The sequence below is a fragment of the Theobroma cacao genome, chromosome 8 (genome assembly GCF_000208745.1).
Source record: "Theobroma cacao cultivar B97-61/B2 chromosome 8, Criollo_cocoa_genome_V2, whole genome shotgun sequence".
In the NCBI taxonomy this organism is placed as follows: Eukaryota; Viridiplantae; Streptophyta; class Magnoliopsida; order Malvales; family Malvaceae; genus Theobroma; species Theobroma cacao.
The window spans coordinates 14,586,529-14,613,527 of NC_030857.1; the positions used below are offsets into that span (position 1 = coordinate 14,586,529).

The 26,999-nt window shown below is 33.5% G+C and overlaps 2 protein-coding genes across 2 annotated transcripts; both read left to right on the top strand.

The window, feature by feature from the left end:
- LOC18592839 (cycloartenol synthase 2) lies at positions 319 to 20,343 on the top strand. Its single transcript, XM_007019740.2, has 19 exons — positions 319 to 596; positions 928 to 1,159; positions 8,050 to 8,235; positions 8,464 to 8,553; positions 8,704 to 8,898; positions 8,990 to 9,074; positions 12,728 to 12,894; positions 14,818 to 15,006; positions 15,327 to 15,440; positions 15,750 to 15,872; positions 15,989 to 16,111; positions 16,180 to 16,278; positions 17,013 to 17,069; positions 18,504 to 18,550; positions 18,654 to 18,797; positions 19,036 to 19,213; positions 19,645 to 19,725; positions 19,866 to 19,949; positions 20,036 to 20,343. The coding sequence occupies exons 2-19, from the start codon at positions 962 to 964 to the stop codon at positions 20,144 to 20,146; spliced, it is 2,271 nt and encodes a 756-aa protein (XP_007019802.2). The 5' UTR covers positions 319 to 596; positions 928 to 961; the 3' UTR covers positions 20,147 to 20,343.
- LOC18592840 (NAC transcription factor 29) lies at positions 20,468 to 22,094 on the top strand. Its single transcript, XM_007019745.2, has 2 exons — positions 20,468 to 21,221; positions 21,332 to 22,094. Exons 1-2 carry the CDS (start codon positions 20,781 to 20,783, stop codon positions 21,965 to 21,967), a joined length of 1,077 nt encoding a protein of 358 aa, XP_007019807.2. The 5' UTR covers positions 20,468 to 20,780; the 3' UTR covers positions 21,968 to 22,094.

Sequence of the window (26,999 nt, forward strand, 5' to 3'; positions counted from 1 at the left end):
CATTATTTTTATATTTTACTTATTTTTTATTGGATGTTTAGAGTGCTCGAGACAAAGATGCATAAGATATTAAAACGACTATTTTTTTATAATTGAAAAAAAAGTTTGAATCTTATTTTATAAATAAGAATATTATATATTAACTAATTAGAAATGACTATCTTGACAACAAAAATGTTACTGGTACAGAGCAGAGGGCAAGCCATAAGCAGGCCAGGATCCAAACCAGGACAAGTTGCTAGGTTAGATAACCCAGGCCAAGGTGGTTTATGGGACTTAACCTAAAAAAAGGACCACTGAGGAGGGCAAAGGTGGTGTATGGGGACTTCTCCCCCATGCCATGGGCACGTAGGCTGTAACGGGTTCCTGTTTCTCTTGTGTTGTTCATAATGTGAATAGCATACTTCGTACCTTATATTTGGTGCCTACTTTTTCAACTCATACACAGTGAGAAACAAGATCCAAACGCAATTGCCCAAACGTGTAAAAGGCAGGAACACCCCAAAAGGCGACAAAAAATCATAGAATCCAATGGCGTAGGAGCATCCAGTCCACCCTTGATGAAGATGAGCAACCGTATCAACAATCAAAATTAGGTTTGTAAAATTCATTCAGTGTAATTTGTTATTTGTCAAAAGTGGAAAGCTTGAAAGAGACTCGCGCTGATGCGGTTGTGATGAGCCTACGCAACAAGCCGACATCTCTCTCTCTCTCTCTCTCTCTCTCACAATTTCTTACTTTAATTTTTGGATTTTTATGGTTACTTATTAGAGTAGTATGAAGCCTATCTCTGCTCCTCACTTGCTACTTGTGTTGCTTTTCCTTGCAAATTGCATGCTCTTCTTCTTTCTTTCTCTATCATTCCACTCAAAACCTTGCCTTTTCTCTTCCTCATTTCCCAAACATTTTGTTTTTCTTTTTGGGTAGCGAAGGAAATTCAAATTAGAGGCATTGGATTAAAATGTGGAGGCTGAAAATCGCGGAGGGAGGCAGTCCATGGCTGAGGACAGTGAACAATCACGTCGGCAGACAGATTTGGGAGTTCGATCCCGACCTCGGATCTCCCGAAGAGATAATGGAGATTGACAAGGCTCGCCACAATTTCACTGATAATCGATTCCAGAGGAAGCACAGCTCAGATCTACTCATGCGCTTGCAGGTTCCCTTCCCCTCTTCCTATCCCTTTGTTCTTTGTTTACCTTACTTTTTCTCTGTTTCTTCCATTTCCATCACCCGTGTCGTGTCGTTAATTCCAAAAGGATATTAATGTGTTAGGCAAACGCCATTAAAGCTGCTACTACTTGTCAAAAATGGTTTTAGTTTTTACCATATGCATTTGTTGTTTCTTGATCTTGAAAACCGAATGCTTGCAATGGGTTAGACAATAGCAAATAATTAAATATACTAGTATAAGTTTTATTCATGATTTTTTCGAAAAGAATTGGTTGCTTTTTTTTTTTTTTTTTTGGAAGCCAAAAGCAAGTAGAAAAGACAAGGATTAGTGGTTAAGGCATTTTCAGCTAGTCAACCAAATCCATGTCACACTACTCAATTGATGCCACTTGAGTAGATGGGTATTTAAGCATCTATTACATTAAAGTCAACAGTAGAAAGCATGGCATGCTATATAGTTATAGTCTTGTAGGGCAGCTATTGGGGGCACCTTTTTTCCCTCTCTTTTAAAGAGGAAAAATAGAAAATTAGATTAGCCGCTCGATTTTTTGATGTGGGAACTAGATGACTAGGGTATGGCAATCTTTTGATTCATATTCTTGATAGAAATTAGAGAAAATTGAACTGAGAAAAAGACAAGAAAAAAAGAAATCGTTACGCTTCAAACCTTTGGTTCCTTAGGAATTGCACTTAAGATTGATTGCATCACACAACAACAAGAGCAATAATGCTGGGACTTCGTTCATAACAATTTTATATCTCCCGCAGAAAGAGTACATTCATATCCATATAGACTCCTAGCATTCCTAATCTCATTAAAACTATTCCAAACTTTAACTAGAAAGCTAACAAAATTAACTCCAAACAAATTCTGCTAGAGTAAGGAAAACCCAAACTAAGATCCTAATGCAATTTCCAGAAAACCAAAAAATTACGAAGATACCCTTGGCACATAAAACCTAAGAAAATAGAAAAATAAAATACGACCCTACAACTTTAATTTAAAGAAACATAAATTGAAGACTCAAAAGTAACTAATATAGACTATTCAAGCTCCAACTAAGCTTCTCATCTTTGGATGTGTGAAAATATCCTCTTGGGCATACTTACTAAATACCTTTGGAGGCTGTTGCACCCTGCTCCATAATATTCAATATGTGACCAGTTCACCACTAGTTCTAATAGCTGAAGTCTTATTGGGATAGTTAGAATAAATCATTGACAAAACAAGGCCATATACTTCCTTCAGGGCCATCAATCTACTCCATTTTCAGGAAAAACTGGTGCAATAAAATTAAATATGAAGGATTTCTTCATTTTCCATGCTTTGTGATGAAATTTTCTCTTCATTCATTTCTATTCCCTGCCTTTTCCTTTGCTTTCATTGATATTGCAATTTCAGCTTGAAATGCTGCCTAACTAGTGAGGGCATTGTTTCTTTGTGATATTCTTTTCTATGGCTTGCAACATTCATAAGCATTGAAGAAATTCTTCTTGTTATTAGGAAAGAGATTTCTCTTTTCTTTTTTCATTTTACATTGACATCTATTTTTTGCTTCTTATAATCTTTTCCTATTCTTTTGATTAGTTATTTATTTATACACCTCTTTTTAATTGAGTAAAACTCATGTGTCACTACCAATAACCCTATTTTTCACTTGAAAGTAATATTTGTTATGCCCTTTTTAGGTAGTAGTTGCACTTTTCAGCAGTACTTTTCACATCATTCTAGCAAATGGCTTAGATATTCACCCTTCCTAAACATATTAACATGAAGTAATGGCTTTTACATTTTTTTACTAATTAAAATTTCCTTTTCTTGGTTTATAAATTTATTGATTTTTGTTATGTCCTATCAATCATAAAATAAAAAGGTTTAATTTAGATTTATTACACATTTAGTACCCGCACTATAGTGAAGTTATCAATTTGGTGCTGAAGTTTAAAAATTTATAATTAAGGACTCAAACTTTATTTTCTTTAACCAGTTTGTGCCTTTGACTATTGGTGTAAAACAAGTAGATGAGATGGCAAAAACTAATAATAGGCATGCACCTGGGTCTAAAGATGCCACATCATTTAACCTTTTTTTGTAAAAATTTTTATTTTTCAATTTAAAAATAAAAAACTTTTGGAAAATGTAAAAAAGGAAAAATCAAAAAATAAAAATAAAAAATCTTTTTTATTAAAATTTTATTTTTGAAAAGAGAATAACAAATTTTGGAAAATTAAAAAAGCAAAAAAGATTAAAAATTAAAAATTAAAAAAATAAATTTAATTTTTTTTAAAATTAAAAATAAAAATGGAACATGAAAAAAAATAAAAATAAAAAATTTCAAAAAATTAAAAAGCTTGGAAAAAACTGAAAAAAATAAAAAATAAAAATGGAACACAAAAAACATAAAAAGCACAAAATTTCAAAAAAAATTAAAAGCTTGGAAAAAACTGAAAAAATTAAAATAAAAAAAAAAAACAAAGAGAAAGGGTGTTAGGAATGTTAGCTTAATGAATCAAGTAACATGAACATCTGTGGGGGTTAAATTGGATTTTAAAACTTTTGGAGTTCTTGAAGTAAATAGCTATAGTTGACTATGGAGAAGCTCTAGTTGACTATGGTTGTGTTTCTCCTTAGTAAAACCTTTTCAAAAACTATTTAAACAAATGTGTAGTTGACTATGAAGGCTTGATAGTCGATCTTAGATCAGAAACTTGTTTGAAGGCTCATAAGAAGAATTCCAAAGAAGACTATAATGAATATGCAAATTTTGGTCAAGTCTACTCAATTAAACATAGCCAAATGATCACTTTTGAAAGCTTAAAATATTTTCAAGTGTAACAAGAATAATCTTAAGAAATATGTTTTAAGAAATCTTTTCAACTAGAAGTAAATAAGTAATGATAGCAAAAAGGTTTTCAACGAAGAAGCAAACCAAAATGTGAAGAGTATAAATTAGGTCATCAACAATTTATGAATGGGTTTTTTTGAAATCAAGTGCAGCAATTCAAGAAAAAAGTAAAAAATATAGACACAAGAAATTTATAGAGGTTTGGCTTTTTCAAATGCTTACATCTTCTCTTTTAGCAAGCTAAGAAGTTTCAAATCCACTCAAGGAAACATGCTTTTTAACGGGATCAAGCATTAAATGCTTACAATGGTTTTTTCTAGGAGCAACTACAAACCTTACAAATGCCTTTTAACGGGGGCAAGCACAACCTATGGTTTTCAACCGGATCAACCACAAACCTCACAAATGCCTTTTATCGGGAACAAGTACAATCTATGGTTTTTTTAACGGGCGCAACTACAAACCCACACTAACTTTTTAAGAATGAATTAGAACCTTTAAAAGGAATAGTAAGAGTGCCTCTAAGGGGTGGATTTTGCTAATTTGGTACAATAGAGGAAGAATGCCTAATAATGAACGAAAGGATTGGATATAAAGCTTGGAGTGTAAGCACAAGAAAGATTTAGCTCAAGTAGGCTTGGCAATGGGGGAAGAATGCCTAATAATGAACCAAAAGATTGGATATAAAGATCGGACTGCAAGCACAAGGAAGGTTTAGCTCAAGTAGGCTTGGTTTTGTTTGGTTTTCTCTTTTTTCTTTTCAAGACCATGATCTTCAAGAGTTTGGCCCTTTTTCTTTCTTCTTCGTCACTTTGAAATGCTTTAAATGGTCCTTTTTATAGTTGGAAAAGTCTTGGAGCTGTTGGAGGTGATTAAGGCAAGAAACTAGTCGTTTTCCTTTTGAATTTTGTGTCCAACGATCATCTATAGTCGAGAATAGAAGTTCTTTAATCGATCCACTACCAAAAAACTTGTATTTTTAACATCAGAGCTTCGAGAGTCGACTATAGCTTTGTCATAGTCGCGTATGGCTTTGAAAATCCTTTTTTCGCACATCAGATTCCTCTAGGTTGAATATATGGATGCTAGGGTCAATTATGGCTTTGAAGAACTTTATTTCCACGAGCTCTCTGCCTCAGGTTTGACTATGGGTGTGTCAGAGTCGACTATGGCTTTATTTCTTCAAGTTTTGTCATTTGTTCTTGCTCATTCTGCCATGACTTACCTTGCTCTAAGATCGATTGGAGTTTGTTTCTTCAAAATTCCTTAACATTTTAGCAGGTAACTTTGGCTATATCTTCCTTGTGAACAAATGTTGAGTTGAGAATGAATTTCTTGACTTGAAGCAAGCTTGGTGTAGTGTAGATTGATGATCTCTGAATGCTTTAAGATAAACTCCACCATTTGTGAACTAAACTTGCAATTTTAACATCTCAAGGATAAATGTTAGAGGGATGATAAACTCATACAAGCTTATAGATATAGTTCAAAAACTTTAAGAATCAGGCTTGTAATTATGTAAGAACAAATATATAAGAATTAAATCATTTCAAAAACTTGTCAAGATTTATTCGAATAATTTTCAAGCAAATTAGGGATCTTGTCAAGAATCATTCAAATAATACTCAAGCAAATAAAGATCATTTTGTCATAATCAAGACAATAATCATTTTAAAGCTAACAGAGGGGAATCAAGTAGAGAGAGGAAAGTAGAGAAAGGGGAGAATGAGAGAAAGGAGGGGGCAAGGGATGAATTGGAGGATTGGCTTGAGGTAGATGGGATTGATCTGCCTCAAATTGGCTAATTGGCGTTCGTTGATCCTCTCCCTCCGCCCTTCTCCTCCCTCCTTTACTATCTTTCCCCTTTTTCCCCTATTTTTCTCTCTCAATTTTTGTTTTCTATTTTTGATTTTTTTTATTTTTTATTTTAATAGTTTAAAAGTTTCAAAAAGATAAAAAATGAAATAATGTGGCATTTTTGAACACATGGTGCATTTTTAGTGGTTATTTTTTATCACATTGCCCATTTGTTAGTGTTAGTTAAAGGTGCAAACTTTTTAATGGAAGTAAAATTTGAATACTTTTTTACAAATTTTCAAACTACAAATACTAAGTAGACAGTTTCACTTTGGTTCGGGTACTGAAAGTGTAATTAACCTTTTAATTTTTTATTTTGCTCACAAATAGATTGTTCAACCACTTCGTGCAATTCTTTGATGGATTGATCTCAATCACTTTAAATATATGAAAGAAACGGCATCAATCTTCATGTACTGAAAAATGATGGCCAACAAATTTTAAATTGCAAAATAGATATCTTTGATATGAGAAAACCATAATCATCTAGGAGGTCTTCAAATTGGTGCATGGTTCATTCGAAGTGGCTTCAAGACACTCTAATTTATAATCCGCTATACCAATTAGATTGAATAAGTAAAATGGTTTAATTAACTTTTCCATGGATGAATTTGTTATGGTCATTTAAATATTTAATGTTTGTTTCCTTCATAAATCTGGTGATTTTCTTGGTGCAGCAATTATTAGTTTGCCTTTCAAGCTTCACATTTGGGTAGGTTTAATGGGTGATGTCATTAGCATGAAGAGCGAAGACTACCTTTCTAGTTACTTTTGACCTTTGACCTAGTATAGCTGGCACCAGGGTAACTAAATTGAATTAAAAAGCACATGCACCTTCTTTTTTTTAAATACTAAAGTTGATTATTCTACCTACCACTATCCCTTCTCAACATTCTTCTAATGAGTCTATTTATCCATGAAAAATTTTTTGCCTCAGAATTCAACCTGTCTTCAAGGCACCCTTGCACTTTGCCTGAGGCAATAACCATTGGGCTAATTGCTACTAGTTAAGGTGAAAATCAATTAGTTTCTCCTTTTAAGTGAAAATCAATTTGTTGTCTAGTACCACAATCTGATTCTGTGCACAAGAGTGTATTGAGTTCGTACGGATGCAATGGCCAAATTGCAAAGCATCAAAAACTTCTCATATAGTAAAAAGGAAAAAATGAAAGACAAAAAACAGGAAACTAAGATCCCTCAAATGATACTTGATTTTCTTCCCCGTTTCTGTTCTGCTACCGTTAGATCCTTTCATATCTAAGACCGTTTGAGAGTTGATGAAGAGATGAGACTTTAAAGAGCAACCCTGAAGTTGAACAATAAATGATTATTCCTGTGTTTTGGAAACTGTTGTTTAATCAGATTAAATACCAAATCATTTTCATGTATGGTTGACAGTCATCAGTTGAGAATAGTTCATTAATCCCCTATCTTCTTTTAAGTTTTACTTGAGTGATAACTTGGTTTATTGGCTTGATATTGTTAGACATGGGAAATCTTGATAAACTACAAGTAGTGCAAAAACAGCTTTTGAGGACTAACTTCATTTCTCCTCAATTGGATCTCAAATAGTTTTGAATTTAAAAGTTGCTATTAGTAGCAATGAGTATTCCAAGCCTCTGGGAGCAGGGAAGTGCATAGACGGCTTGTTACAGAAAAGTGAATTCATGCATAATTTAATATGCTTGTAGTTGAGTTCTCTGACACTCGAGGAATGTTTCATAGATTATTGTCAGCATGTGAATGTGTTGTGTGCAATCCTTTGATGTTTAGTAATATTTTTTAAATTCCTGAAATAATGTATTTCATTGAGCAATTTGTACTCAGCTTTGCCTCAGATTATAGAGATGATGGGAGCTTTTGTTAACACTTTTCTTGATGAATGGTGAATGAGTTATTGTTACTGCAAATTTAATGCCTTTGATGTGGGATGTCACTGACCTTATTATTTAGGATGGATGGGCTTCTAGAAAAATGGAAAGGCTTTGTAATACAAGCATTTTAAATATCAATTCTGTCTTCTGTTTTCAGTTTTAAGATGGAAACTTTTCATAGATCTCCTGGTTCTGAAGTGTACTTTGGGATTGTTATTTCAACTGTGATTTATAAATTATGAATACAGTTATTTAGTTATTGATTTAATTATCTGACCTCCTTTTCTCCCGTAATACAGTTTTCAAAGGAGAACCCAGTTCCAGTGGTTTTACCTCAAGTTAAAGTTGAGGAAGCAGAAAATATTACTGAAGGGATGGTCACTAATACATTACGAAGAGCTATAAATTTTCATTCATCCCTCCAGGCCCATGATGGGCACTGGCCAGGTGATTATGGAGGTCCAATGTTTCTTATGCCTGGCTTGGTAAGTGCTGATTTTTTATAGGAAGTTATTCCTGTCACATCAGTTTGACTAATCTTGTGGGTGACATGGGCGGCTGAAAGTATTCCATTTAACCTTTTCAAATTTTGGGGCTCTCTTGGGGGAATCAGGAGTACTCTGGTGACTGAGAAATCTTGTTAAAATTAATAATTTTTGTAAAAAATAATTATTTAGTCTTCATATATATTTTTTGTTCATGTGATGCATCAGGTAATTTCTCTGTCTATCACTGGAGCACTGAATGCAGTCTTATCAGAAGAGCATAAGAAGGAGATGTGCCGTTATCTCTATAATCATCAGGCAATGAAAATATCTTTTATGTTGGCTGTTTTAGCTAATTTAATAAAGCTTTTCAAGTTTCTAGTTAGGGTTTGCTTCTATATCATTCTTGCATATTGGCCCTGAAGTTTGTACAATATGGTGGTGATATATATATATATGCATTTGCAGAACGAAGATGGTGGCTGGGGCTTACACATTGAGGGCCCAAGCACGATGTTTGGTACCGTCTTGAGTTATGTTACTTTAAGGTTGCTTAGTGAAGGAGCTAATGATGGGCAGGGCGCAATGGAGAGAGGAAGAGATTGGATTTTGAGTCATGGTGGTGCCACTCAAATAACATCGTGGGGAAAAATGTGGCTTTCAGTTTAGAACTTAACCTTTCTCATGTTGGTTACAGTGTTTGCTATTCAGTTTGATATCTGTTTCACTATAGCTGCATTATTGGTGGCAACAGGTGCTTGGAGTCTTTGAATGGTCTGGCAATAATCCTTTGCCCCCTGAGATATGGCTTCTTCCTTATATGCTTCCATTCCATCCAGGTTCTTGCCCCTTTATTTGTTCTTCTATTTTAAATTTCAATGTGTTTTGAGGTAGATATTTCTGGGTAGGCTTAGGCATGCACTTATTCTAAAGCTTGTTGCTTTTATATTTTAACTTTCTTATGAAAGAATTTTGTTTGTGGTGAATAAATATATAAATCCAATCTATGCATGTATTTATGCAATATAAATATTGAACCCGTTGCCAAGGTTTGATAATTCGAAAAATTATAATAGTTAGAGAATCAAATGCTTTTTGTGGCGGTAATTCCTTTTTGAGAACCAAATGGTAAATTCAATTAGAGATCACTAAAGTTATATGTACATGTATACATACATACATTCATGCACATTTATGTGTGTGTGTGTATTTATAATTGTGATTTGCTATTTGCCTTGAAATCATTGATGAATTGGTAACTGGTTATTAGGTCAGCCACCACATTCCATTAAATCAGCTCGAATGGGTCAAACCTCTTTCTCCTCTTCTTTTCCTCTGTGTTCCTATTTTTAATGATCTCTCTCTCTCTCCCAGACACACCCAAACTCTATACTCTGCGAACCCATCTCTGTTTCTCTCGCTTAATTCCAACCATGTTAGCTCCCAAATCACTCATTTTTCATAGAATTTTCTCATGTGAACACTCTCGTTATTGAGTCTTCGAAATTTGATGTTGACTTTGATTCTGACTGTTAATTTTAGAGTGGGTTTTGTTGTAGTTTCTTTTGACGGCTTTTAGGGGTTGGTATGTTTGGTGGATGATAATGATGACTACGATGGTGGAGAGTAGCGGGTAATGGGTGTGCTTACCACATTGGCAGGAGCATTTAGGTCTTTTGAAGCTCCAGTTGAAGCTCCAGGTTTCTGAATTAATCTCTTAACCATCTATTGGGACTATTGGTATCTGGAACTCTAATTTAAGAGTAAGAACCCTTAAAGGACACTAAAATACTTCATGTCAGATTGTAAATCACAAGATCAAGGTGCAACACTAGAAAAAATGTGCTGAACAATTGAAAATAGTAAAAGGTATTTGACAAATATCCTGTAATACCCCTGGCCCTTTTCTCTTGCTTATGTTAAACCTACAGATTCACCATTGGTATCAATAGTTTCCACATTATGTTGTGGCTAACCATGGAATTATTAAACTCTGACGCCATTTACTCTGTGCCAATTCTTCTTGGAAAAGATATTGGTCTGTGAAGCTTAAGAGTTCACTTTTGAAGCTAACTGGGTTAGACATTATGTCAATTATTGAACGGTGTTGGGATGATTGGCAATGCAAGGAGAAGGCAATGAGTGGGGGGGCAAAGCAGAAAGAGTAGTGAAGAAAGAGAAAATACGATGTCTGGGAAAGAAAATATGAAAAGAACAAGCAGTACATGCTGCTTTGGCCATATCATCTGACTGGATATTGATGTGGCTGCTAACCAGGCAGTCACATTGGCTTTTGATTGATGAATTTAATAGTTTAATGTCAAAATTTGGCCATATTTAGGTGACCTAAATGGTACAAAATGAAGTTGATTGATCCTAGTGGTATTTGGGTATAAGTTGGTGTCCAGCAATGAAATTTCGCAAAACCAAAGCTACTTTATTTTGTAAGAAACTAAAGATATTGCTGCATTATTTCATGAGAATTTGACACCTTGTCGCTAGATAAATCTATCTGAAGTAATTTTTACCTACCTTATGTTATCTTGGTTTGCTATCAAAATTTAGTCTATTATAATAGTTTCTTTTTGCGGAATTTTAACATTTAATATAGTAATAATAATTGTTATTTAGGATGAAATTCAGGAATCTACCACAAGAAAACATAGATCAAAAGATGAACTTATTTCACAAGTCATTAAAGTGTCTTAGCTTCAAATATATTCGTGCTTCTTTTTGTAAGGTTTTGAGTTTGTTGCTAAGTATCAACTCTAGCCTATTTGTATCAGACAAACAGAAATGCTAAAGAAAAATGAGTGGGATCCTTGGAGATGTCTGTTTACAGTCGTTGGCTCAAGTACATATCACCTTATGACTAATCTTTTAATCAAAATTTGTTTTAATCTATTTTTTAGTTTAGTTTTTTAAATTGATTAAGAAACCTTACTGACCCACAAATTTGCAGTAATGTTTATCTATACATTGCAACTAACCTTTGTAGAGAATAAAGGTCTTTTTCATTACAGTTATTACTAATTAGTCCTTGCACCATAGCCTATTCTTCACAGATTTATAGATTAATAATTTCAATAGTCACATCCAATCCATGTAGTTTCAATTCATGATTTTCATTCTTGTTGAACTTTAAAAATGATTTAAAAAAAACACACTTGGATTTCTTTAGTCCAACAACCTTATGAAAATTGCTTGAATATTTTTTCTGAATAGAGAATGATGAATTATTTTTGAGCATCTATATAACTTATTTAGCATGTTCATATATCCAACGTGTCAAGATATAGCCTTCAAATTAGGCATTAGCTATAAATATAGACACTAAATAAATATATATTGGCTTCTTAGTCTAAGGACAATTAGTAAATTATATCCTTTGTTTCTTTTTTTCAATTTTTAATTTATTTGTTGGATATTCTTTCAATAATTGAAAAAGGACAATTTCAACTCCATTTACAGGGATAAAAAATTAAACAATATAATTGATGCACAACTTTTTGGAGATGAAAGAGAAAGAAACTTGGAACATTGTTTGATGACCCTAGTTATGATAATTTTTTTTATCTTTGGAACACATTAGGCAATGTGATGGAGTAAACTCTTTAATGCTTGTTAACAAAATCATATCTTTTATGCTTATTAGACATAATGCATAGAATATTCTTTGTAAGTGTACATCAATTATCTTGTAGAAATTAGTGCGTTACTTCACTCGAGTGAGCACTTTCTTTGCCTTGTGCCTTAAGTGATTTAAGGATTTTAGCACTTAAGAGCGTGCATTGCACCTTTGACAAAGTTGTCTAAGATAGGGGCATAATAATTGTATGCTTTATTTGTTTTGTGACATTTATATCCTAAAACAATTTTGGTAAACAAAGATATAAAGAAGTGTAACTCCACTCTTAATAGGTCATCATCTATTAGCATAGCTCTTCTACAATGTCACCAAATAATGAATTTATGACACATCATATATGTCATAAATAAATAAAATACCCATTAAATATGATAAATAATAATTAAAGCAGCAATTTATTTATCTAATAAATAAATAATAGAATTGGCTTTTAAGGGCATATGTCTAATTAAAGCTACTTTAACTTATCACTATAACTAAATTAAGCAACTGCAGTGTCATCTTGATCCTAGTTTTTGTTACGTTGGTCTTCATACCTCTCATTCCTTTCATAACTATTGAAATTAATGGGTTTGAGTTGAACTCTGTGATAAACCAGAACTTTATGAAATAAATATTCTGATGATATTTGCTTTTGCAAGGACCTTATTAGTTTCCGAATTTTGTGATGCAATGTTTAGACTAATTACACAAGAAAGCACCTTTGGTGCATACTTTTCAGCTGAAATTTTTGGGAGTGAACATGATTGGTAATTTCCATCTGGAAATTTGTCGAATGTGTATTCTTATGCAGTTCCATCCTGAAAGTAATAAAAGAATAATTTACTTTTTCCTTGATTGCAGGAAGGATGTGGTGTCACTGCCGGATGGTGTATTTGCCTATGTCTTATTTATATGGAAAGAGGTTTGTTGGCCCAATCACACCAACAGTTTTGTCTTTGAGGAAGGAGCTTTTTACTATCCCATACCATGAAATAGATTGGAATCAAGCACGAAATCTATGTGCAAAGGTTGGTGAAATTGATACTTTAGTTCTATAAATGCTTTATCTCAAACATGTAGATAGTCACCTTACATGGCCTTACTCTCACTACTCAATCTTTGTCCATTTTCCATTTTGTCATTTCTCATAGCATTTATCCTTTTTTAAAAGTCCATATTATTTTAATTTTTAAAATCATTTTAGTCAGTGTTTCTAAGATGGATAAAGAAGGTTTTAAGGTTCTTGGTGCCTGAGATTGTCATAGAATGGTGTTAGCTTGTTTGAATCTACCCAAGCTGCATAGCATATTAACTAATATACCTGCTAGTAGATAGCTCATGGGCTCCAATAAAATGATTTGAGGAATTTCAGATATGACTTGGCTATTAATGTGGGAAAGAAAACTTTCATTGTGATACCATGGTACTGCAATCAATTTCATACAAAAATAGTAATGAAAAATATAATCATAACTAGCATCTTAGATTCAGTTGAATAGTTTTATCATCAGAGGTGACCTAATTTGTAACTTCGCTTTCCTTAATAATAGGTATGGAATAGTGGAAGGATGGAGAGTTAAGAAAGGAGAAAAGTGAGAGGAATGAAAACTGTTTTTGTCCCCTTTCCACTATTTTGTTTGCTGGGAAAGATGGAAAAGTAGATGGAAAGAAAAATATTCTTATCTCCTATTGCTTGTTGGTATCGGAAAGTGAGAGGAAAGAACATTGAAAATCTCATTATTTTGTAGCTAAATCCTTTCTTAATGGAGATAAAAGAAAAAAATCTTAGAAAAGGTGGAAAACAACAGTTAAATCACATATTTCCAATTTTCTCTCCTTAATCTTTTCAATTTGGGAGGTTGATTTATGTTAGTAGGATAAAAGATGACATTCACTATTTCTTTTCCTCTTACTTTAATCTCCTACCAACTATGCATGAGTAAAAACCTTTTTCTTCTTTTTTTGCCCCTCTCCCATTTTCCTATTCTCCCGTATTACTCTCTTGTCAAACAAAGCTTGAGTTTATCATCTCAATGGTGGCTTCTCAATTTGCTTTGATAAAACCAAAGATTAATTAGAATTGTTAAGTATCTAGTTTTAAACAAATTGATAATAGGTGGAAGGGCAGACCCTGAATCTAAGGCTATCATGAACTCTAACTTAATCAATTTGGGATGACACTGGTAATTAATGATGTAAAAACTAGACTATGCCAGTTAGATTGAAAACCTGTGGCCCATCTAGCTGCCTGGGTCTAGTCAACTTTGTGATCGAATTGATTTGATTGGCTTTTGAATCAATCTTGATCTGGTTGAGTCTCTTTTTTAAAAAAGAACACTATTGATTTAAATCTTTAAAATTTTGTTGTAAGCGGCCGAATTCAAGCCCTCATCATCTTGATTTTTAATTAAAGCTCTAACCATTTTGTCAAATGTCTTTTCTCCTTTCACCATATTTAGTATATATTTATTACTAAATTTCTTTTTTTTTTTAAAAAAAAAAGGCTTTTTATTAAACTGGCCACTTCAATCAGTCGGACTATTTGAAACAGGACTTGGACCTCCACTAGTTTAATCCTGGTCCAGTTATTAAAATATTGCACTTAACACTCTGCTTCGTGTGTAGGCTAATACTAGCACCTAAATTAAATGGTCCTAACACATAGACAAGTACAACAAAAACATAACAAATAATAACTGGAGCAAAAACTAACTTGAGTTTTGATGCTATGTTAAATGCTCAATCTAGACCCAATTGGCGCTAGGTGGGTGACCTAACCTAAATATAAGGCCACAAATTTTGAACTTAGCTGATGGGGGATGACACTTTAACAACTACCGTAAAGACCATAGATTTTTTCAATAGTTTTCCTATAGATTGTTGAACATTTCACTCTTGATGCCCTACTAAATTTGGCTTTAATATTAAGAATATATTGCTTTCTTATGCAGGAAGATTTGTACTACCCTCACCCAATGGTGCAGGATATTCTTTGGGCATCACTAGACAAGGTTGTTGAACCTATCCTAATGCATTGGCCTGGAAAGAAGTTGAGAGAAAAGGCTCTCCAAACTGCAATAGAGCACATACACTATGAAGACGAGAATACTCGTTACATCTGCATTGGGCCCGTAAACAAGGTGTGCATAGAAAAATAAACTCATAAAATGAAATAAAAAAATGAGAGCAATTCTCATGGATCATAAATAGTTATGTAGGTTTTAAACTTCATTTGGTTTAGTTCTTACACAGCTTTTTCATTTCTCCAATGCGTCCTGGCCTTTCAAATTATTGTGCAGTTTCTATTCTTTTATTTTTCTTTAACTCTTATATTTATTGTAATGTATGTGGTGTGATTTGTCTTTACCGAGTGCACTTACGCAATGCTTATCTAATTTCTAGTTACTTCCTTATCTAGTTATTTATTTTTCCATTCTGCTATCTATTTTGGTGATAATAGGTCTTAAACATGCTTTGCTGTTGGGTGGAAGACCCCAATTCAGAGGCTTTCAAATTGCATCTTCCAAGGATTTATGATTATCTATGGCTTGCTGAAGATGGCATGAAAATGCAGGCAAGTATACTGTGCCATCCTTTATTTATTTGATAATTTCCTTGACGGTTCATCAGAAGAGAACTACTTTACCAGATTTGAGGTATTAAGGAATTTGTAACCGATGAAACAGTATTACTAAAAAGCTATATGTGCTAGTGCTAATCTTTCACTGTTAATAACTGATGAAAGCTATAATTGCTGCCTTATTAATTACTTCTGTGAGAATATATGCTCTGTAGCTGTGACTATGTGTTGGGTTTTAACCTTTTGAACTGCATTGCAAGATCTTAATGACCATTTACATTAGGCGTGATGAATTTGTTGCAGGGTTACAATGGAAGTCAACTATGGGACACTGCGTTTGCAGTTCAAGCAATTATTTCAACCAACCTCACTGAGGAATATGGCCTAACTTTGAGGAAGGCAAACACGTATATTAGGAACTCACAGGTGGTTTACATATCAGAAATATGTTGGAGTTTATTTATTTGGGAGCAATTTTGAACTTCTCAATATTGTAATGCCATATAATTCGTCATTATCTGCTTTTTCATTATTTTTTGAAGGTTCGAGAAGATTGCCCGGGTGATCTTAATTTTTGGTACCGTCACATCTCCAAAGGTGCTTGGCCCTTTTCAACTGCAGATCATGGATGGCCCATTTCAGATTGCACAGCAGAGGGATTAAAAGTAAATAATGCTGAATTCAGAGAACTTTCCTTCTTATATTACCTTCTTAACTTTTTCCCTGCCTCCAGGCTGCTCTTTTATTATCAAAAATACCCTCAGAAATTGTTGGAGAACCAGTAGAAGCAAAGTGCTTATATGATGCTGTAAATGTTATTCTTTCACTTCAGGTAACTCATTTTCTGGTTACAATTAATCAACCTATGTAACCATCTATAGACACATGCATGCACAACATTATCATTAAGGTGTTGAATGATTTATTATATTCAATGCATTTGGTTACTCATTTTGAAGACCATTTAATAGAATAGTTTCAATTGAAAATGTTAAGCATTTAAAGAACCTACTTAATGCACCAAATGAAATTTCTTTCTTTTTTAACTCTTATTAAATGTAAAATCCTTATAAAATCATCTGTCTTTGTTGCATAAGAATTTTGTAAAAAATCTATTGAACATTCAATTTTTAGAGCATAGCCATTGTTGTCATTGTATAATTTAGTTCTCTACAAAATATTGAGCACTTAACCAGTTCCTCAAAGAACATCTAACTTTTAGGCAATGTGTCATGCTTAATTCTCGTTGAAGGTGTCTTTTTATTGAAAGTAGTATTAATTTATACAGGCTGTGTTGCTTAACAGTTTGATATCTTTAAATTTTGGATACTGCAACTATACTGAGCCCAAAGAGAAAAAGCAACTGTTAATTTTATTAACCATTTAACCGTAGTCCTCAATAGATAGCAAATTCATAAATAACCATATTTATAAGTGTAACCATGATAAACCCCCCCCCCCCTCCCCCATTTGCCCTTCATCACCTAGTTATATCTTAGGATCGTGTTATTCATGAGCTTGAGGCTCTTGACATTTTGATTAGATTTCATTTCCATATTTTTGCAGAATGCAGATGGTGGCTATGCAACATATGAGCTTACTAGATCATACTGTTGGTTGGAGGTATCCCTTATTACTGTTTATGCCACTATTTTTTAACAATATTTTTACTTCGTTTTATCTTTGTGTAACATCAATCTTGAATAATCTCCTTCCTTGCACAATAATTAGCATTACATTTATTATTCATGATTGGAAGGGATATCTCCTGGAACTGATAAAATGATTTCTGTTTCCTTTTTTCCTGTTTTATGGAGTTTTGTTTCTTTACTTTGAAAAACAAGATATTAGGTCTTTTGTCTAGACACAAGCTAATGATAACACAAAGCACTAGCTATTGAGCCAAAAAACTGTCTGGAATTATGTCATGGTTATCAAAGTAAACAATCACTGAGTATGCAAGAGTTAATATATTATGATACTGTTTAGTAAATTGAAAAAATTGAATACTGAAAAGTTAAGTACATAAATTTTAGTTCAGAAAAATTTAAGTACTGAATTTATTATATAAAAATGGTTTGGTATGCTACCGAAAATTAAATGTTGAGCAAATTTTTTATTGAATCTTTTTGTAAAAGAGTAATATGATTTTATAACTATTTTGCATTAATAATAGTTAAAAAATAAAGAATAAATGGTTAAAAGGAAATAATATAAGATTAATGAAATTAAATAACAATTGTTTCCTTAATAAAATTGACTTAATACATTAAGTAGCTTTTAGCTACTTAAGATTTCAACAGTTTTTCATTGAAAATATTCCATTTAGTGGTTTTAAAATTGAAGTATCAAACGCATTGAAAGTTTTAATTTTCAATGGTTTATCAAATGCTGTTGCTCCCTCATTCATGTTTCTAGTTGCTTATTACTTGAGTTTGGCTATCATTTCATGTTTCTTAATGTTGATTTTAATTTTGGATAAGATCCTTTTTCTCCCCGCAAACTCCCATTAGTGCAATTGTCTGTAAGGAGTGAATCACCTCCTTGTTCATGCTTTTTGGGTGACTAAATTTGCAGTTTCTGTGGCCTCTTTGAATAGCCCTTCTTAATAGCCCTTCTTAATTTGGAAAACCAGGAGAAAGTTCTAAAAAGCAACATGCAGCAGAAGTGTAATTGTGCTGCCTGTGATATGAAATCTATATATAAATCAGACAATTTTTGGTGTGATCAACTGCAGAGAATGCAGTCTAGGATTTTATATCTTATGGCTCGATGAGTTAGTTTCATTTTTCTCACCTTTGGGCCATGAAATGTTATGTGAATTGGCCTGCAGATTGTGATCTATAGCCTAGAAGTAGATAGCTTGTTTATCTGAAATTATGAACATGGATTAGTATCTTGAATCAACTGTGTAAATTTGGAAGAAATCAGAAAGATTATCCGTTGATGAATGAAGGTTTTATTTTTACTTGCAATGCCTGCTTTTAGCGTGCGCTAGAATACATAGTGCAACAAGTCTGTGTTCGTATTTCGCTTACCGTATTTTTTCATTAACAGCTGATCAACCCTGCAGAAACATTTGGTGATATTGTTATAGACTATCCGTAAGATTCCAGTATTTGAGTTTAATACCTTTCCATGCTTTTCCTTTTCTTTTTTAGTTTGCTTGAAATATTTACCTTAATATCTATTACAATGGCTATTCAGTTATGTGGAATGTACCTCAGCTGCAATTCAAGCTTTGACATCTTTTAAAAATTCTCATCCTGGGCATCGCCAAGAGGAAATAGACCAATGTATCCAGAAGGCAGCCAAGTTCATTGAAAGTATACAAGCTTCAGATGGCTCATGGTTTGGCCCTACCTTCCTCTAAAACCAATGTTTATAAGATGCTTTTGGCTGTAACTTCTGTCTACAGCTAAATTTATTGAAATATTAACAAGCCTCTGATGGCTCATAGCGATGTTTCTAGGACTCCTTTCAGTGTTGTCAGTCTTTCAAATTTTCTTACTTAAGCTATTCCGATGTTTCAGCTCTATCTTTCCCCCAGCTTTGAACGCAATTTGATTTATTTATCCTATGTAACTAGGTATGGCTCATGGGGCGTTTGCTTCACCTATGGTACATGGTTTGGAGTGAAAGGATTGGTGGCTGCTGGAAACAACTTCAATAACTGTTCTAGCATTCGCAAAGCCTGCAATTTTCTGCTATCCAAACAGCTTCCCTCAGGTGGCTGGGGAGAAAGTTATCTGTCATGTCAAAACAAGGTTGGGTTTATTGACTTACCATGTGACAGTTCTTAATTTCTACTCAAGCGTATATATAACATCTGAACTTTATAATCTTGAAGTTGTTTTGACTGAACTTAAATCAAATTCAGGAAGATTGGTTTTGTATTTTGTTTTAAAATCTCGATTGTGGCTGGTGCTCACCTATGTAGGAGCTTCTTTTAGGAACTACTCTGGGTTCTTGTACCATATGATCATTCGTGCAATAAAAAAACAAGAATTCTTAAAAGGCTTTTCCTTTCCCCTTTCAGTTGTGGTCTGACCATCAGCATCTTGAGCCATTGATCATCTTCCATCCTACCTAACAGCTAACAGCAACATCAATCATTTTCTTCTAAAGCTATGGACACATGTTGGACTCATTATGGTTGAATATACTGTTAATAATTTTCAAATGCTCTTGTGTACAGGTTTACTCAAATATTGAGGGCAACAGGCCACATGTAGTAAATACTGGCTGGGCTATGTTGGCTTTAATGGCTGCTGGGCAGGTAAAACATCAAAATTTGTAGTGCAATATTGTCTAAATGGTGAGAGGGGCCCATATATAATGGTTGCAGTTATTTGGAGCAACACATGTTTGGACATATTTTGAAGGTTACATTGTTTTTGTTTAAAATTATTTGAGCAGGCTGAGAGAGATCCAACACCACTGCACAAAGGAGCTAGATGTTTGATAAATTCGCAGATGGAGAATGGGGATTTTCCACAAGAGGTAATGTATAAGACTGTCCATGTGCTGTCCTATTTGTTAGGTCAATTTGTGTAGTTGATGAGTTGGAAACTGTTGATCCTTGGCAGGAAATTATGGGAGTGTTCAACAAGAATTGTATGATCACATATGCTGCATATCGAAACATTTTCCCCATTTGGGCATTGGGAGAATATCGTACTAATGTTTTGGGCATTTAGCAATCCTTAGAAAATAAGGAAGGGGAGGGGAGTTCTAGAGTTAATAAATTAAGCACATTTCCAACTTGTTTTGGTAATTAGAATAAGGGAATTAGGAAAGCCGGATTTTTGTAGTAATGTTTATATTCAGGAGAAGATGCCAAACCCAATCGGGAGGATTTCTCAGACTACAAAAATACTATATTTATTTATATATCTATGGATGTTGGAAAAATAATTTAATTCATAAAATAATTATTTGAATTTATTTAGATATTATCGCATATTTATTTTACCATTTTAATTATATATATATATATAGAAAAGTGTCTTGATTTTTGTTTTGCAATTATTAACTACATATTTCACTTTCCTTTAATTTTTTGGATTTCTAAAAATGGGAAATGAACTAATATATTTGACTTAATCATTATAAAGTCAAATACATTTAAATTTCAAAAAGAAGTCAAATATATTTGAATTAATAGTTTGAAGAGAAACAGGAAACTTGTTCGTGAGAAACCTATATGTATTAGATTACACATTCCTCAAGTCAAAGTTCGAAGGTTGAAGAGAGAGAAACAGGAAATCTTGTTCTTCTCACACTCAAGTGACGACACAGCTTCAACTTGATCGCTCTTTCCATCAATCAACCATGCCAGACCACCTCCACTACCACTATTTCGATCATTCAACCTCCACATGGGTTCCACCTGGTTATCGCTTTGCCCCGACTGATGACCAGCTCATTCTCCATTACCTCTCCAACAAGGTCAAAGGACAGCCTTTACTTTCTGAAGCCGTCACCGACTGTGAAATCTACGGCGATCAAGACAAGGAGCCTTGGAATATTTTTGACGTGACCTCACCCAGAACGTTCTACGTCTTCACCAAGCTCAAGATCAAGGGTAAGGGAAAAAGGATTGAGCGAACGGCTGGTCGTGGGACTTGGAAAGGACAAAGAACCGATCCAGTCAAGGATTCTGACGGAAATCATATAGGGTTAAAGAAGCTTTTTGTGTTTGAAGTTAAAGGGGATGGTGCCAACAATGTCAATGGACATTGGCTCATGCACGAGTATTCTCTTCTTACCCAAGTAAGTTTCCTACCTATTTTATCACCTCCATTGCATGCTTTATATGATGATGACTGTATTTATGCAACTCCAACAGTACTATTAACCATTTATATTTCTTTCTCTTGTAGAGTGATTATGTCCTTTGCGCAATCAGAAACAAAAATGCCAATGAATCGACTGCTGAAGAAGTTGGACTTGATCATGTTGAAGGAATTGAAGCCATGATGGAGGAGCCTGAACAATGTATTGGACAAGACCAAACTCTGATGAGTAAGCAGGTTCAAGCCACCAACACTTGCATAAATAACCAACACACAAAAAGAGGCCTTGAAACTGAAGAAGACGAGACGCAACAGAAGAGGATGAGGTTCAGCAATTCAGTCCAAGACAAGCAAACTTGTTTCACGGGAGCAGCAACACCAGTATCTACTTTAGCATCAGACAAATCATTGGGTGATCAGGAAGGAATGACAGCTGAAAAACTTGAACAAGAATGGGCACTTGAAGGCTTTGAAGACCAAAATTTGGATGAGCTGCTGGAGGCCACCAATGCTCAAGAATACCCGCAACAAGAAGAAATGATGAGATTTAGCGACTACTGTGTGATGGAAGACATGTACAAGCAGCATTCTTTCACTGCAGCGGCAGAACCAGCATTGGGCATTGATTCAGAATTCTCTTATTCTAATCCTCAACCTTATACCTTACATGACCATTGCCCTCACTCTTTACCGGACAACAGCATGGGCAACTGGTCTGATTGAGCTCAAGGGCTAAGTGTAGCATATTTCAAAGAATAGAGTGGAAGGCAAAGCCTTGCTCAAGATTAAATTAATGGTGTAACTCTTCTTTGATTATATATACATATATGTGGTTTGTCATTCATTCTCAGTTTCTAGTCCCTTTTTTATTTTTATTTTTTTGACAATTACTTTAACTGTTGATTAAAAAGAAAAAAGCAGAACAATTTGAACAGATATTGAAAAAGTAAAATGTTCACATTAAAATGTATCATATCTTAAATGGTAGCCATAAATTAAAGGAACAAAATCTGAAGCAAACAAAATCACATTGGTGAGAGTAGGACATGTGAATACTGCATCTACGCAGCTCCAGCACCCTTGCCCTTATTCCTCTGGATTTTCTTCATATAGAACTCCAGCTCTTTACCCTCCAATATGTATCCATCAGCCCTGCCACATGTGAAGAAATGCATGCAAACAACCTACCAGCACCAAATTGTTCTTCAATGCGAGCATCAAGTTTACAATCTTATCAAAAGATTCACGTGAATTGCGGATAACAACATCAGCCGCAACAAAAGTCTCTCAGTTCCCTGTCTTGTTTGCGTTGTTAGCATGTACTTGAGTTGAGCATCCCTTCTTCGCCTCTGGATGCATGTATGCACGTTCTAATTATGTATGGAAAAAATGAAAAAACTCCTATGTCTTGTCTTGTGTTTGTTATTCACACCTGCAAGTCCCGCAATGTAACTAAAGAATCCAGATAGTCACGTGTGCTAGTTCTGAATTTAGTTCGTACAAGGTACAACATCACATTTTCATTCTTTCTCTTTTGGCCTAGATATGAGGTACAGGAGAATTTGTTCTGCAGGGTGATGTTTTCCCTGCTTTGAGAATACAATTCTCATCTTTACCCATGGTTCATTATTTTTGTAGGACCATGGTGTTGTATTCTCTTTCTTTTAATGAATCTTTTGATGATTGAGAAAAATAAACAGAAACAGAGTCAGGAGAGAGAAAGAATGGGAGAAATGAGGAGAAACAAACAAAGATTAGAGAGAGATATTTGAGAGAAAAAGACTGATATTTTAGTATCTCAACATCAAAAAACTGAATAGAAAATGTATGGTTACAACCATGTAACTCTGGTCCTCAATCTTTATAAGTTTAAACATGATAAAAACCCACCTATTTGTCCCTGATCACCTAATTATATCTTGGGATTCGTGTTATTAATTCATGAGCTTGAGGCTCTTGACATTTTGATTAGATTTCATTTCCATCTTTTTGCAGAATGCAGATGGTATTACTAGATCATAATACCCTACATGAGTTGAATTCGATTAATATTTATCGAGTCAAATTTGAATAGTTCATTGATAATGTGACTGGTTTACATCATGCTCGATGCTATACTTTCTATATTCAAACTTTTCAAATTTAAACATTTTATCTAATGTAAATGGAATACTTGTTTCTAAATTTCAACTCCTTTTACAGAGAGGATTATTAAAAGTAAAAAAAACATTAAACAAATAAAATACATATATATTCCTCAAACCCATTTTCTTTTATTGTGGAGAATTAAAATTTATTTAACCACAGTAGTATTCAGAAAAAATTACAAATAATTATTATCTTTTAAGATCAATCAATTCCCTATAATTTAAATACAATTTTGATGCATGAATTTTACAACCATTAGATTTCCATCACAGGAAATAACTTATTAATCTAAATCATTCATTCTGCTATAATAACCCATAAGCTCACAAGTATGTTGTTACATGGTAGCAATGGAACCAGCAACACTAACATATAAATTAGACTGCCATGAAAATGGGCCATTCCTGAGGCAGTCATTGCTGAAGATGGCATGAAAATGCCGGCAATTATATCGTCCCATCCTTTGTTTAATTGATAATAGCCCTGACCATAAATCAACAGAGAAAAACTTTACCAGAACTGAGGAATGAAGGAATTCGTAACTGATGAAACAACATTACTAAATACTTGGATGTGCTACTGCTAATCTCTCACTGTTCATAACTGATGAAAGCTATAATTGCTGCCTTATGAATAACGATTGTGAGAATCTGTGCACTATAACTATGACTACGATTTGGGTTTTACTTTTGAGCTGCATGCATTGCAAGATCTTAATGCTTTTGCAGTTTTCAACAATTGTAATCATCATAAACACAAACCATCCGGAGAAAGAGAGATGAACCACAACCAGTCACCAACCTTTCATCAAAGTGTGAAGAAGCCATGGATCACTAGAAGGTCGTCCCTTCTCCCAACTCCAGCCTTAGCAAGACTGTCATCAGCTTCGTTCGCCATGGACATATGTCCTTAAACGTTTTTCTTGCCCTACACTGTTCCCTTAAGTTTTTTTTCAGCCTAGATGAGGCTAGAATTGGGCTCTTGAACCATGCTTCTCTCCAACTGAATGATAAAAATCTCTTTCCTCTCCATTACTCTCTCTGTTCAATGGTGTTTTATAAGTACAAATTCTTGGGAAATATTGCCAGTCACAAATTTCTCAAATTTTTCCAAGTACAAATAATTATGGAACCTTAACAAAAGTGTTGGGAGGATTCTCAAAGATAGAAATATTTAACAACTTTAAAATGGTATCATGATACTTATTTGTGTGCTTAGCTTAAAAAATATAAATTAAATAAAAAATTTCTCCTATATATAATGGACTTAATTTTGAGAACTTTATAAGCAATATTTATTTAAATATTTTTAGGTGAAAAAATTCTCTTAAATTCTACCAAAAGGGTTGGGGAATTTGGGAAAGATTTTAATATCAAATATTTTTATTTATTTATTCTTATGTAAAAAAGCAATAAAATAAATTTAAAACAAATAAATAAGTGAAGCAAGCACCCGAGCATTTGTCGCATTGGTTGGTGCATAATTTCTCTGTCTAAAGAGTAAGAAAATTTTAAGTGATAGTTTTCTTGAAAATCCTTAAGTGAGAAAATTTTCTTACAGCAAAACTATTGAGGAATTTGAAAATAATTAATTTCAATATTAAAGGATTTTTATTTATTTCTTAAAAATAAATTTGAAATGACTAAACATAAGAAACATATAATATACATACAAATAAAAAATTCTTCAATAATGGAATTTTTAAGAATTAGAGTTGGTTTTTCTTCAAATGAACCTTTTGGTGACCAAGGGGGTGAGTCCTATAGAATGGAGTCTTGATGTGAAAATGTCCTTTCTTGTCCTTAACCTATCAAATTCAGAGGGTACATAGGGATGGATCCTATGTTATGTGCAATTCAAGATTTAATGGCGGCAAGTGGGAGTATATTGTTAGTTTAGGGAATAAATGAAGTAAAATGTAGTTTTGTGGTTAATGTATTAGTTGCTCATTGCCTTTACCTGGATTGACTTGCTGTAGCTAGTCTTGCAAGGAGGTGCAGTGCGTATCTACAATTTAGAAAACCCTTGCAATGGCTAGGCAGTCTGCATAGCAGGAGATAGCAAACTTCCCCGTTGGTTCCCTGCAGAATTAGATCCATATCTTTGACACTGCTGAAAGATAAATGTACCAGCAAGGAAGGTGTTTTCTGTTTTTATTTATTATTCCTTATAATGTTGCCAATTAGAACCTTCTTCGGTTTCCATGGACATGTGAAAATGAGGTTTTTGTTTTCTCCATATGCTGATTCACTCAACTAGGATTCTAGTTTATAACAATTGCCTTGGAGCAATTATGTCCATTTTAATCTTAAAATAGGTTCGTACAAAGCCTATTGAAAAGAGTGACAAGAAACTAGATTTAAGTTCAGTTCTTATGATCATTCAAACCTCTTCAAATTTCTATATATGCAACAATTATTGATCATTCTGATATGCTGACCATTACATTTGCATGATCCAAGTTAATATGCATGATGTCTGGAGCCTTTAAGTTCTGTCGTCTGAATTCTCCTTTGAAATGTTTTCCATCGGTCTTTATTGGATCCTTGACTTACTGCTTGGTGGCAGGCTATTAGCATCTAAAATTTTTCTGCTGCTGTTTCTTGGTGGGTGCAACATGAAGTGACACCAAGCATGCACTCTGCAGCAACTTCATCTTACTGCTTCCCCTTTGCTGTAACTTGTTGGGTGGCTTTCTGGCATTTTGTCTTGAGAATTACAGATTTTAAACTAATTTTGTTATACTGATAAACAATTGTGTACACAGGTTCTAAAGCTGCTTTTATTCTAGTATGAGGAAAAGGTTGTCATTTTGTTGCCATAGTTGTTGGTCGTCACTAGATTGGTCTCATGATTCATAGTGTGAAATTAGTTTTTGGATCACTCAAATGTCAGCAAGCTGAGCCAATTAAGGATCAATGTTTCAAAAAATATATAAAAAAAGGGTTATAAGTGATCATTTTTCCGTAAAATTTTTAAGTGAGAAGTTTTTCTTAAATTTACCAAAAGAGAATTTGGAAATAAATATCAATATCAAATGATTTTTATTCAAATAATAATAACAATAAATTAAGAAATGACAATTTGAAAGGAAAAAAAAAAGTTTTATCCAAATATTCTTATGAACGTACCAAAATTATTTTACAAAGTCTTCAACTAATAAAGGTGCCAGCAAACACAAATTCATTATAAATTGAAAACTTCTACAGTGTTTCACTTAATAAAAATTTACTACTCAAACTATTCTCCCTTTCTCAAAAAACTAAATAAATCCTTATAGTAATGTTGATATGGTTCTTTAATTAAAGAATTTATAATTTAAAATACATAGTTTATCCACAATTAAGTTAAGACCCTTACGTAATAAGGTATTTAAATTCCTTTCTTTCGAATGTACAAGTAACAGCTATTTCTTAAAATTATTTATGCCATAACCAAAAAGAAAGTTGATATTCAGATAATTATTTTTTTCTAATCCTTTGCTTGTTACGGATGTAAATGCTTTAGAGAAAAAATTAAACAAAAAAACAAAGTAAAATTCTTTTTGTCTTTTTCTGAAAAGCAAATGAAGTAAAGTAAAATTCTTTACTTGTCCATCTTTGTCAAG

Excerpts from the sequence above, each read along its gene's own strand:
- LOC18592839 (XM_007019740.2), top strand. The coding sequence starts at position 962 with ATGTGGAGGCTGAAAATCGCGGAGGGAGGCAGTCCATGGCTGAGGACA. Across the intron at positions 12,895-14,817 it reads CACGAAATCTATGTGCAAAG|GAAGATTTGTACTACCCTCA; the intron begins GTTGGTGAAATT and ends TTTCTTATGCAG. Across the intron at positions 18,798-19,035 it reads CAAGCTTCAGATGGCTCATG|GTATGGCTCATGGGGCGTTT; the intron begins GTTTGGCCCTAC and ends CTATGTAACTAG.
- LOC18592840 (XM_007019745.2), top strand. The coding sequence starts at position 20,781 with ATGCCAGACCACCTCCACTACCACTATTTCGATCATTCAACCTCCACA. Across the intron at positions 21,222-21,331 it reads AGTATTCTCTTCTTACCCAA|AGTGATTATGTCCTTTGCGC; the intron begins GTAAGTTTCCTA and ends TTTCTCTTGTAG.